General features: G+C 35.4%; 3 protein-coding genes across 3 annotated transcripts; 2 read left to right on the top strand and 1 right to left on the bottom strand.

The window, feature by feature from the left end:
• Nucleotides 1-363: 363 nt before the first annotated feature.
• On the top strand, nt 364-4,815 carry LOC143598680 (translation initiation factor IF3-1, mitochondrial-like). The gene is made up of 8 exons (XM_077076834.1): nt 364-567; nt 866-956; nt 1,443-1,510; nt 1,601-1,699; nt 1,844-1,900; nt 3,791-3,859; nt 3,951-4,028; nt 4,113-4,815. Exons 1-8 carry the CDS (start codon nt 364-366, stop codon nt 4,668-4,670), a joined length of 1,224 nt encoding a protein of 407 aa, XP_076932949.1. The 3' UTR covers nt 4,671-4,815.
• A 415-nt stretch (nt 4,816-5,230) lies between these two features.
• Nucleotides 5,231-9,960, bottom strand: LOC143598679 (receptor-like cytosolic serine/threonine-protein kinase RBK2). The gene is made up of 9 exons (XM_077076833.1): nt 9,938-9,960; nt 8,694-8,800; nt 8,237-8,599; nt 7,205-7,456; nt 6,966-7,126; nt 5,942-6,021; nt 5,689-5,824; nt 5,475-5,633; nt 5,231-5,386 (listed from the first exon to the last, which is right to left on the bottom strand). Exons 2-9 carry the CDS (start codon nt 8,785-8,787, stop codon nt 5,300-5,302), a joined length of 1,332 nt encoding a protein of 443 aa, XP_076932948.1. The 5' UTR covers nt 8,788-8,800; nt 9,938-9,960; the 3' UTR covers nt 5,231-5,299.
• Nucleotides 9,961-12,198: 2,238 nt separating this feature from the next.
• Nucleotides 12,199-12,750, top strand: LOC143598681 (uncharacterized). The gene has a single exon (XM_077076835.1). It carries the CDS (start codon nt 12,199-12,201, stop codon nt 12,748-12,750), a length of 552 nt encoding a protein of 183 aa, XP_076932950.1.
• Nucleotides 12,751-13,139: the final 389 nt, after the last annotated feature.

The raw sequence follows: 13,139 nt of genomic DNA, 5'->3' as shown, positions 1-13,139 counted from the left end.
ACATAAACGCTTGATTACTGTCACCTTCATTGTTCTTGTCATTGAGAAAGATTGATCTGTAAATCACTATCGTCTTCTTTCTGGTTAATTCCATCAACTTTTGATACTTCCATTTCAGCCTTAATTAGGTTTTTGTTTGTATGTTCCCTTTAGTTAGGTTTAGTTAGTTAGTTCTTTATTGTGATGATGCAAACACCCTAACGATTTTGTTTGCATAATGACTGATGGTGTCATTAATCTTAGCTCCTATTACTTGTTTAGATTATTATGGTTCTTTTTTATACATTGGTATTGTATTTGATACGAAATGCAAGATATAAACTAGCTTGATTTTTGGATTCATTGATGTGATTTAGGAACAAAATGGTGTTATTTTGGTGTCGGACAAAGCAAGCACAGCTCAGGGTGTTATCAAATCAGTTCAAACGATGCTATTTTCAGATTCACGAGTCCTCTTCGGTTATTAGGGAAACCAAAATTGGTGTTGTGAATGGTCAAGGTTTGAGTTTTCACAGGCCTGGACCCGAGCTTGGCAACTCTGTGCGATTCTTTGCTGCCCCTGTTCAGGTTATCCACTTGTATGTAAACATAATTGTTTAGATCTTATGTTGTAATAAACGTGTAACATGTATTATAGTTATTATACTTAACTTTTAAGTCAAGTAGACGCTTCCAATCATTTGATAACTTTGTGAAAACTGAAAACCAACCCCTTGAAGGCTACCTGTCCAGCATAAGTTGTGGTTTACCTGGTCCTACGGGTTAGCAGGGTATTGGTGGGCCCTGAGTTTTCCCTTACGGGTTCTCATGGTTACATAAAAAGGCTTTTTGTAGTCAATAAATACTTTTTCTTGTTGTTGGTTAGGCCAAGCCGAAGTATGAAGAGAAGGATAAAGGGGGTCCACGAATGAACTCACAAATTCATGCGCAATATGTTAGGCTTGTCACCGATGAAGGTTAGTTTATCATTTTATTTACATATTTGTATCTATATCGTTGTAAGATACCGTTATTTTACTAATCTCGTGAAAATAACGTTAAAATTGGCGAAAGGTCAATCAGGCATCATGTGGTGGCGTTGATAGCCGAAAGACAAGGGTACATGCACCAATCGACCGGTGTGCCGATGGTTGAGGGTTATGTGCCTTATGTCTGAGGCTTGATGCAAAACTACTATCGAGCCGGGGGTCTCACCGGAAGCAGCCTCTCTATTCCTACAGGGTAGAGGTAAGGCTGTCTACATCTTACCCTCCTTAGACCCTACCATAGTTTTGCTATTGGTGGGATATACTAAGTACGATGATGATGATGATGATGATGATGATGATGATGATGATGATGATCGTTGTAAGATACCGTGTGAACTTGTTGGTACATCTTATTTGTTTTAGACGATTTTTTATGTTTCTATTAACATTTTAGAATGATGCAAAATCTTTCAGGGCATAGTGTAGTGCCAAGGAATGAGGCATTAGAGCGTGCAAAGAAACTCAATCTTGATTTAGTTGAGGTACATTATGCTTGCAAACTAATATAAAATCGATCCTTTCAGTATTTTGTCATTTTGAACATTATTATTTTTATGTTAATTTTGTGATAGGTTCAACCAGATGGTAACCCACCCGTTTGCAAACTCATGGACTATAAAAAGGAGATGTATTTAAAACAAGTGAAGGAGAAAGAGCAAACGAAAAAGAAGGTAATTATTTCTATACAAGTGGAAACATGGGTTCATTTTAATGTATAGATTATAACTCTTTCTAGATTATATATACATATATCATATATGAAAGTTAAAATTTTGCTACTCTTTGGTCTTATATATGTTCTAAAATTTCTGCAGTCTGACTTGGTTTTACGTAAAGGAGGATTGAAAGAGATCCGCATTACTTTTAAAATTGTAAGTCATAACCCATCTGTGTGTGTGTGAAGATTCATTGGGGAACTGAAGGGAACTCTGGTTCAAACGAACTCCGATTTAAGTCGTTTAAGCAATGATGGAACCGGCTCGTCGAACCGTAATATATTCTTATATGCTCAGCTTTTAGGGTTTAGAGTTTAGTCTTTTGGGTTTAACTTTAGGGTTTAATTTTAGGGTTTAGGGTTAACCTTTTATTTATTTTAATTTTTTTTTTTGGGGGGGGGGAGGAGAAGGGCAAATCCCTGGAAAACATTTGATTGCAAAGAAAAAATATGGTTACAATCTAAGTGTCCTGGACCAATACATAGGGAAACATAACAAGATAAAAATCATATCAAACTAGTCTTAAAACTCCAAGCCTGTGAAGTAGTCAAAACATAGTCCATCATGCAAAGCCATCCAAATCGGACTCCAGCATTAGCCCATTAAAATGAAAAAGTAAAAGATTGAAGGTAGCATATTTTTGTATTTTGGTTGAATCCTCTGACCAAGACCAGCCAAATTTGGGCCGGATTTAGGCCCAACGGCACCATTAACCGAACTTGGGCCAGCTACATGACATACATTAGATGTTTTAAGTTGGGACGTGGGCTGATTTGGACCAGAGGGAATCGACTGTCCTCCAATATTTGATTTTTTTAACTTTGGGCCGTGAGTTTACTTGGGCAAGCCATCACACTTGGAACAGGGACTAATGATTTGCCATGAACCGAGTGTAGTCTAGCAGCCGAAGCTTGGGCCTGTTGGGCTGTTTTTGATTGCCTACCATCAGCATCTATGCCCATAGAAATTGTTTAGGCCTAAATATTTGGACCATCGACTTTCACTTCAATTTCAATGTTTGGATCAACTTTGGGCTCATGAAATGCATCCAAATGACCCAAAACATTACATTTCTTACATAATGGTGGCTTCTATCGATAACCAAATTGTAATTGAGCTAATTTACGGGGAAAACCATTCAGGATGAAAATTCCACTTTTACCCTATTTGGTAACCTACATGACGCCTTTGCCTCTACACGAACCCATACATAACTAAGAGGACCCTTCTTCGATTCACAATGTTCATCTGTCTCCTTATCCAACATTAGAGGCCTTCCAATACAACTAATTATTTGCCCAACATTACCTCCATTTCAAGCACATGGCAAGCATTTAATTGATACCCCAAACGGGGACCGAACACGGGTACGATTTTGCTGAAACCATGTCTGGCTGCCACAATTGAAGGTCTAATGGAACATCATTGATCAACCATGGATTTCGCTTCAAGACTTGGAGTAATCTTGGGGCTTGGCTTACTGTTTAGCCTAGCATTTAACGTCAAGGTTTACGCTGTGTTCCTGAGTTCAACTTAAGGAAGGAAAGGAAAGGAAAGGAAAGGGAAGGAAAGGAAAGGGATGGAAAGAAAGGGAGGGGTTTAGCTTTTAGGTTTTGCTATAGGGTTAGGGTTTTTGGTTAGGATTTGACAAGCTGTTTCCAACAATTCTAAAGTGAGTTCAGTTAGAGTTTGTTTGACCCGGTTCTCTCTGGTTCTCCACTCTTTTTAGCATTTTTGCTTATACATAAAAAGTAATTTCTTTTATTATAATTATAACACAACAAAAGGGAGTACTATACTACTATTTTTTCTTTTTTGAACGACTGATGAACCATCAAGAGAATAGCTCCAACTTTTAACATGCTGGAATTAGATGATTAAGGAGTTTTGTGGTGCGTTTAGCATTATATTAATTAATTAAAAGTAGCATCAGTTGTAATATTTAAATAAATTTCATTTTGTTTATGTATAATCAAAATGCTAAAAGTTCATTTAATATATATTGTTTATATGTATATATGACAAGTATGGGTTTCTTTTTTCTAGGATAAACATGATATGAAAACAAAGGCAGATGCCATCAAACGATTAGCTGAGCGTGGACACCGAATCAAGGTATGCTTGTATAAGTAATCTTCATAACACTATAATCGGGTTTTATGACATCAAATGCTGGTCACTCGTTGATGTCTTTATGGTCAAGCAGTGTATGGCAGTGAAAGTGACTAATGGAAAGTCAGAGGAGCAGGATTTGGGAGGACTGTTATCCCGTCTATCCGCAATGGTATGCTTAACTTCAACGTGCTGATTGACTATGTTAAAAGAAGTAATTAAAAAGGAAACGGGTCTAACAACTTTTCATTGGCAGATTGATGATTTTGCTCTTGTGGAAAGTGGGCCCAGGGTAGAGGAGAAGCAAGCGTACGTTGTTGTAAGACATATTAAGTTCGGGCCGTTAAAGAAAGGCCCAGCAAAAAAGAAAGTTTCAGAAATGGTAAATGATATTTCAACACAAAGTTCAGAAGAACAAAGCTTAAATGAATCCGATTCTGAAACCGATACGTATCATGAAAAGGAAATGGAATTAGATTCAACCGATGATTCTGACCATGTGGTCAAACCTGCACCCGAAACATTTAATAGGTATGCACCCACACGACAACCTAATGGGTCAGAAAATAGGTATGCAACCACGAGGCCAACAAATGGTCCAGGTCAAAGTCAAAGTCAAAACGTGAACAAGCGGGGTCCAGGTGAGGCAGCATCAGGTTATGGGAGGTTTGATGCACCTAGACCAAACAGTGGTCATCGAACAGAAAGTGGGCCCGTGGAAGTAAACAGGTACATGAAAGGACCAGCTTCTTTTGGCAGAGAAAATAATAATATGAACCCTGGTGTGGGTCAGGGAAAGACAAGGTGGTTATAGAAGATGAATGCAATTTTGTAGTAGTGACATGGGCTTGAAATTATTATGTGAAATGCAGATTTTTAAGGCTGCTATTTAATTTATTTTGTAATTTGCATGGCTGGCACTGTGCTATGTTTGGTAGTCCATTGAACTGATTATAAAGCATGAGATTGTAACTGGATGTCAGTGGCTTTTGCAATATGTTTTTTTTTGTTGGAATAAATTGTTATTACGATATGGAAATACGTTTGAAAGTGATTATGTGATATGTAGTGTCAAACTGCTCTCAATCCCTCATGGCTTCGCCGTATCTTTTGTTTCATCAACAATATGTATTCATTATAATAGATACACCATGTATTCGAAATTTTATAAGACATATATTAGAACTTATTAAAGAAATACAAATTCATATAAAATTTAAAAAAACAATATAAATACAAACTATATTATTTGGGAATTTGAAGGGTGTAAACATAACATAAATTCTCAAAACACAACTTGATTTGTCAATGCCCTGCTTATCATTTCAACACCAATTGACATGAGCAAATATTTACAATGCTTATCGGGTTCAATACAAAAATCGGTATCAATTTGATCGCTTGACGATTAAAGAACCATCTTCATCGTCGGTCATCCTCACCTCATTTCCTAATCTTAAATGAAGCCCTCTTTATAAACTTTTTCCCACTATCAGGAACACCTTCATCACCACTTAGCATCCTATAAATCTGCATGAAAACATCATGCTAACATAAAGAAACAAATAAAGCAAACATAATACTGTTTTGCTTTTTCTTTCTTCAACTTCAAATTTACCTTGCTCGCTTTCGGACGATCAGTTGGATTATGATTTATGCATTGAGAAGCAATCCATACCATATCATTCAGCTGATCCAGATCAAATGTGCCACCAAGATGAGGATCAACAAGTTTTTCAATATTTTTTGTATCGATCAAAGGTCTAGCCGCAATAAACTAGTTATTAAACAAACAAATCGGTCGATTGGTTGGTAGTTAAGAAAATACCTACCCACATAACAAGACTGTTTTGTGATTCATCTAAAGCGGGACAACCAGTGATGATTTCCAACAAAAGTACTCCATATGCATACACATCGGTTTTCTCATCAACCAACCCGTCCATGAAAACTTCAGGCGCGAGGTAACTGTATTTTAATAAATAATAAATAATAAAAAAAAGATTCAAGTTTAATGGAAAGAATATGATGAATAAAATATATGAATGTAAATTACATAAAAATATATAAATGTGAATTACATACCCAAAAGTCCCTTCAAACTGTGATACAGTGAGGTTCACCCATTGATCTGGAAGCCACTTAGCCAGCCCAAAATCAGAAATCTATATTTACATCAAATGAAGTTCACACATAAACAAAAATTAGAAAATATCATTATGTTGTGTATTTCTTTAAAGGGTTAGTAACACACTACACTTTCTTGTTTTATACAAAAAATAGTCCCTCAACTTGTAAAAAATACACAAAAGTCAAATTGTTGTGTATTAAAGTCTCTAAATTTGTCTAAAATGCATGTACTTGAAAAAGAAAAATTAAAATAATAACTTGTTAACTCTTAAATTGATTAACTGGAAATAGTCAAACACAATACGAAACCAACATACTTTCTGCTTTTCTCACAAAAATCACTCAACAACTTTTTTTGCATATTAAAGCCTCTCTACATATTAAACCTGAACATAATTATGGCATTTTTTAAAACAACTTGAAACCAATATAGCCAAATTGTATAGAAAGGAAACTAGGATATATATATAACCCATGTAAGAAAATAAGATAAATACGTAAGCAAAACAACCGGATGATCGGTTCCAAGTTGTTTCAATTTTTTTCTCACAACTTGGTCCAAACTTAACATTTAGATGGACTTTAATGTGCACAAAAATGTTAAGGAACTTTTTTGAGAAAAAAAATATAAAGTATTGTTTTTTTATGATATTTTCCCTTGGTTAAAACAAGATGTATAAATCCTTTTGCAAAAATGTTGAATGCCACTTTGTTAAATTTGATGAATTAAGCGATCACAGGTCATTATATATTAAACAATCACAAGCACATGCATTTTAAACATGTTTAGGGACTTTGATATTCAAAAATCAGTTAAGTTACTTCTTCGTATATGTTTTACTAGTTGGACTTCAACAAGATAGTTTTTTTTTTGTCTTCTTCTGATATTAACCCTTGTTTAATTATCTTAATATCTTGTTATCAGTTATTAAAACTGATATGTGAGGGGCAAAAAGGTAATTTCAAGTCATGGGATTACCCGAGGTTGAAAATCCTCCGAAAGCAAAATATTAGCAGCCTTAATGTCCCTATGAATGGTTCTCCTTTGACAACCCTCGTGAAGATACGACAGGCCCGATGCAGTGCCCAATGCAATGTTGTATCTTGTTCCCCAATCAAGTTTCTGTTTTTGTTTCTCATCTGAATGTTTATATACATATTAAGAAAAATGGTCTTGTTTGTTAACCTTCATGAATATTGCAGTTAGTAATAACTAACCAGACAGAACAGAAGCTAAGCTTCCATGATAGGATAGAGGCAAAACAAGGTGCATGCCACCTTCAACTCCGTAGCCAATAATATTAGAAATGTTCGGGTGGCTGACGTGGACAAGGATTCCAAGTTCAGATAAGAAATCTGCTGTCATCTCTTCGGGTGTGCCTCGGATTAACCGTTTAATTGCTATGATTTCATTGTTTTGTAAATGACCCTTGTAAACTTCAGAATAACCTCCCTCTCCAATTAAGTTTTCTTTGGAATAATAACAGAAAATACAGAAAGAAAGTTAGTTAAAACTTAAAAACAGGTTTGCTTTTAAACTTTTTATGGTTAAAGTCATGGGTCATTTGGCAATGGCATACTTGATTATAATTATACATATGATTAATTATGTCAAATGTTGTAAGTAAAGCAATACATCTTCTATAAAAAGAAAACCAACTTTTAAACATCTTGATTAAAAATCCTCAAAATGTGAAATATTTTGTTTTCAGCATAAGTTTGGTCAAAATGATGACATGGAAGCTGACTGTGCATATAAAGCATGTCAATAAAAGAAAGATTTTGGCTGTTCAAAACATCCCGTGGCTCATTTAGCTGCCTCGTTGGCTTGCTCGCCATGTCGTTTATATATTAAAGCCCAAATTTTGCTAATACAAATTATAACCCAAAACTATAACCTGAATTTTAATATTTATAAATTGCTAACTTTATAGTTTAATAATTATGCACTAGTATTTCTAAATAATATATTTTTCTTTAATATATACCAATATGTATAAAAATATATTAAATTTTTCAAAAAAAAAAAAAAAACGGAATAAAAGAAAAAAAAAGAGCTGACTCGAGGTGTCACAAGCCGGATTGAGCTCGGCATTACAACTCATTAGAATAAATGAGCCAAGCTCATTACACACGATTAACAAGCCGAGCCCACACTGGGCCTGGGCTCGACTCTTGTTTGCAGCGTTGGTGAAGAAAGATAAAAACTTTGAAAGCATAAAACAAGTCAAAGTGTAGTCATAGTCAAACCACGACTAAAGTTGTCGGTAGCATCTTTAAGTTGCGAGAGTGAATAATTAATCCACAAAGCCTCAAAACAATACAGACTATCATTTAACTTTGAATCCAGTTCCGGCATGAGGTTCTGGCTCTTTTTCTTGGTCAGTCTCTTGATCGAGGGTAGCGGACTAAATGTCTGCAAGCTTGCAGATGGTGCTTTTGTTAACTTCCATAAGTACTCACACAACTGCCTTGAATGAACTATTGGATCAATCTGAGCTACCAAATCAGATATCCGAAAACCGATAGATGGTGAATCTGCAGCAGCATCATTGTTCATAGGCAATGCTGGTTCGGATTTGCTTTGATCATCCAAATCTTCCTCATCCTTGCCTACAAAGCTAAATTTCAGCCAAAATTTCAATTGGAAGCATAAACCTAAACTTTCAATTCATGATTTTTTTTTTGTTTTTTTTTTGTATATTACCTTGAGCAGAAACCGAAACTGAGGAATCAGAGAAAAGAATTCTGTTATTTTCTACTGCAAATATAACACCTTCCTTCTTTTCATCATCAGCCATCTCTTACTCAATACTGACTAAATAATATCAAAAAATCATCAAGAATTACACAGAGTTTGAGGTAAATTCACAAAATCGCGCGCGCGCGCACACACACGGAGCTTCATGTTTACTAGGGGTGTAAACAAGCGGAGCAGTTCATGAGCTAATCAAGATTGGCTTTTCTCGAGGCTCAATTAATAAACAAGCTCAAGCCCAAGCATTACATATCGAGCTCAAGTTGGCTCGCGAGCCTAAACGTGCATTTTATTTAATTTATTTGTATAATAACTACTACTACTATTATTATTATTATTATATATAAAAAATTTTCATAGATATTAAATGCCCTCGCTTCTTAAAGTTGACGACACCTCTATTGGTACTGATGACAAATCAAGAACAACGATCATTCGAACCTTTACCATTTATTACTTTTTGGACTTTTGGTTTTCATGTTTTGAACATTTTGTTACTTTACTTTGAACATTTTGTTATTCAAGTTTTGGAATTACATTTAAATTTTGACTCTTTTAGAACTTTTGGTACTAACTAGATGATATTAATGCTATATAAAATTTTTTGTTTATTTTATATAAAGAATAATATTATTTTTCTAATACATTATAAATTTTAATTTTAAGTGTGCTAATTTTTCTAAAGGCCCTCCTTTAATTTGCGCCTTGAGTGCGCCTAGCGCCTTTGATAACTACGGAACCTATGATGACAAAAATTAACTAATACATATCATATTATAAATAAAAATAATAATTATAAATTTATATGTAAATAATTATAAAAAGATATAAATATCTCTAAAGCTCGAGCTTGAAAACTATTCACAAGCCAAATTCGAGCTCGAGTTGTCTTGAGTTAAAACGTGCCGAGCTAGAGCCTTAATGAGCTCGGGATCGGCTCGTGTACGCCCCTAATATTATTGTTCTCGTTGAAGATGAATATGACCCAACACATTTCCCATTTCTATGAATAAACATATTATTTTTACGCTATAAACCTACAAAACCTAACCTAATTCATAATATATAAAATTTTCGGAACGACGAAATGGATAATGTTGGGCGATAAAAAAAGAATTTTGCATGAATAAAGTATGGGGTTTATAATAAATGAAGATATATATATATATATATATATATATATATATATATACCTTGAAGAAGATATATGTTGGTGCACCATGAAGATTCAGAAACCCTTTCTCTCCGGATGAATAACGGAAAGGAAAATTGTGAGAAAGAGAGATGGAGGAGACATGCCTCTCCCGCCACCATTATTTATTTAAAGCTAATTGCAATGCGACCCTTATACTATGTGTCATAGTCATATTTGTATACCATTTCTTCGTCTTTTCTTGGCTATCAACGTCATTCATTCTATTTCAACTAGGCAATGAAATGGAAATGGTCCATTTTAATTTTTATTACTTTGTTTATTCCATTCATTCGTCCAGTTCATTACCCATAGCAAACAAACTCTTAGGTAACATTTGGTATGCAAGAATCATAGGGGGAACGGAACGAGTCATTGTGAGGGAATTAAAAAAAGGTGTTTGGTTGATCAATTGAATAAAATCAACGATGATACAAGGAATCCCATTCAATCAAACCATTCATTTCAACTCCTTTATTTTTTTAGTTACATTCCTCTTTCACCTTACTCTCTCGACAACACTACCTGACAAACCACACCACTGTCTGACCATCACCACCACCATCACCACAATCGCCATTGCCATTTATTTATTATTCTGAGTATGGGTATCTTTATCATTTCTATTTCATTCCTGCGTTTTTTGGTGACTACCAAACATCATAAGTAATAATTCATTCCATTACCTTAGGTTAACCAAACAAGACAAAGGAATTGTAATGACCATCTGATTCCATTATCCATTATTTCTTCCATACCACCTCCATTCCATTACCCTCAACTACCCTTAGGTAGCATTTGGTATGCATGAATGACATGGGGAATGGAATGAGTCATTGTGAGGAAATGAGAAAATCAGTGTCCGGTTGGTGAATGGAATGAAATCAACCATTAGACATGGAATTCCATTCCATCAAAACTATTCCTTCCCACCCCCTATTTTTTCAATCCATTCCTTTTTCACCATACTCTTTCAACAACACCACTTGATAACCACTACCACCACCACCACTTGACCATGACCACTACCTGACCACCACAATAGCCACCACCACCATACCGCCACCACCACCTAACCGCCACCACCACCACTGCCATCGCCATCACCTGATCACTACCATCTTATTGCCACTGTCGTCACCTCCGTCACCATTACTGGCACCGCCACTACTACAATCATCACAACCACTTGATCGCCACCATCTCTGTTGGTGCATTTTGGTGTGTTAGTAGTTCATAGGTTTATTGTTAGTCTTGTATGTAATAAAAAATATGTTTTGGTTTGATGGGTTGGCTTTAGGCGAACTTATGGTTTAGCTAAGTTGTGATAACTTTGCCTATTATGTAACAGGCGAAGATATGTAGTATATAAACATATATTTGACCTAGGGTTTTAAAAAAGGGGGTTGTTCATTCCATCTACTGTTGAACTTGTGAAAGTTCTTGTGGTGTATTAAAAGATACAATGTTATTATTCAATACAAAGCAATCTTTGGTATAATCATTTGTCTATTGTTCTTGTCTTTATTAATACTCGTAATCAAACACTAGGGGACTCCGCACCCTTTTAGTTTGTGATATCTCCTGTAGCGTTCCATTCCAGGGACCTACAATTGATATCAGAGCAACAAGCTCTTAATTGCGTGGTCCGGCAGTATCATACAAGTATTATGACTTGAACAAAGGACTTTTCACAAGTTTTACGTTCAAAAATACCCAAATATTCATTCCCAAAGCTTATATTCATTCAATAATCATACCAACAGGCACCTACACTCAAAAAATCAGCCAAAAACAAAAACTAATTTTTCCAGCCATCACATCGATGCTGTCGCTAGGGTTTCTCACAGATCAGGCGAAGTTAAACGTTAGCCGAACTTGTAATCTCAACGAAGTTGACTTGGAGAAGTTGACTAAACGAAGTTGATTAGGCGAATTTGACCTTAACTTTTGACCAGGCGAAGTTAACCAAAACCTTTAATTAGGCGAAGTTGACCAGTTTGGTTGAACATGTGAAGTTACATAACTTAGCTTACACTGAGACGAAGGCGAACTTCAGTACTGTTTGGACTTAAAATTTACCAAAATCATTAAGAAAAACTTAATATGACTTCTATAAATATATCTATAAATATATCTGATCTGGTTAAAATTGAAGTTGAGTCAGGTTCCACAACTAAAGCACCTAAGTTATTGAGAGGTACCGACTTTGTTCGTTGGAAGGAAAGATTTAAACAATATATTAAGTGGCACGATGCCAAAATGTGGGTTTCCATTGAAGATGGTTACATACCACCCACGACCACTTTCGAAGGAAGGGAACAACTAAGGAAATATAGTTTGATGGAAGAAGACGAAAAGAAGATGTATGAAGCTAAAAGTAAAGCCTTAGTTGTTACTATGGCATTGCCTCAAGAAATTCCCCATACCTTTAAGAAATACAAGACTGAAAGAGATATGTGGGATGCCTTGGAGAGTAGGTATGAGGGAAATGTTTGCATGAGAAACTCAAAGACCAAATTACTAAATATTCAGTTTTCAGTATTCAAGTACATGAAAAATGAGACGTTGGATGCCATCATCACTCGCTACTACCATCTTATGAATGAATTCAACAATTTTGATGTCAAGGTGGACGAGACTGAGATAGTTGAAAAGCTTCTAGATGCACTTTCACCAAAGTGGGAGATGTACACAATAATGATCGGAGATGATAAGGATTTCGATAAGTATGAATTGGAAGATGTAGTCAATAGAATTAGAGGGTATGAAATGAACATGAAAAGAATGGGAACAGTGTTTGATAAGGTTTAGGATTCTTCTATGTATGGGGCCAAAGTTTCTTTAAGTTCAAACTCTGGGTCTACAGCATACTACACAGGAAGTGATGTTAGTGAAAATGAAGTCCTCAAGTTGTTATGAATTACGATGGTGATATTTGCTTTGTAGCTGGAGGGGTTACACCGACAAAGAGTGAAGCAAGTTCAAGTGGATCAATTGGTAGTCCTCAATGTGCAAACTGCTCGTCGATGCCCATGAGTGTTAAGTCGGCTGAACAACAATTGCTCTATATGTTTTGTTCATTACGTCATATGAGAACTACATTAAGGGAAATATAGTTGATCCAACAACATTAGATGAAGACTATGGCTAGATTGATGCAGATGATTCGAAAGAAATGGATCTATAGTGGCTATGATAGT

Source organism: Bidens hawaiensis, unplaced genomic scaffold, assembly GCF_021521415.1.
Source record: "Bidens hawaiensis isolate Kalapana, Puna unplaced genomic scaffold, B.hawaiensis_p1.1 tig00050703_1, whole genome shotgun sequence".
Lineage (NCBI taxonomy): Eukaryota > Viridiplantae > Streptophyta > Magnoliopsida > Asterales > Asteraceae > Bidens > Bidens hawaiensis.
This window is presented reverse-complemented; position numbering and strand designations above follow the sequence as displayed.

Bases quoted from the DNA above. Each gene is read 5' to 3' on its own strand.
- LOC143598679 (XM_077076833.1), bottom strand. From the start codon at position 8,787: ATGGCTGATGATGAAAAGAAGGAAGGTGTTATATTTGCAGTAGAAAAT. The intron at 7,457-8,236 runs GTTTGACTATGA...ATTATTCCAAAG, and splicing joins TACCGACAACTTTAGTCGTG to AAAACTTAATTGGAGAGGGA. The intron at 5,387-5,474 runs GTAAATTTGAAG...GTTTTCATGCAG, and splicing joins ATCGTCCGAAAGCGAGCAAG to ATTTATAGGATGCTAAGTGG.
- LOC143598681 (XM_077076835.1), top strand. From the start codon at position 12,199: ATGTGGGTTTCCATTGAAGATGGTTACATACCACCCACGACCACTTTC.
- LOC143598680 (XM_077076834.1), top strand. From the start codon at position 364: ATGGTGTTATTTTGGTGTCGGACAAAGCAAGCACAGCTCAGGGTGTTA. The intron at 957-1,442 runs GTTAGTTTATCA...AAAATCTTTCAG, and splicing joins TAGGCTTGTCACCGATGAAG to GGCATAGTGTAGTGCCAAGG. The intron at 3,860-3,950 runs GTATGCTTGTAT...ATGGTCAAGCAG, and splicing joins AGCGTGGACACCGAATCAAG to TGTATGGCAGTGAAAGTGAC.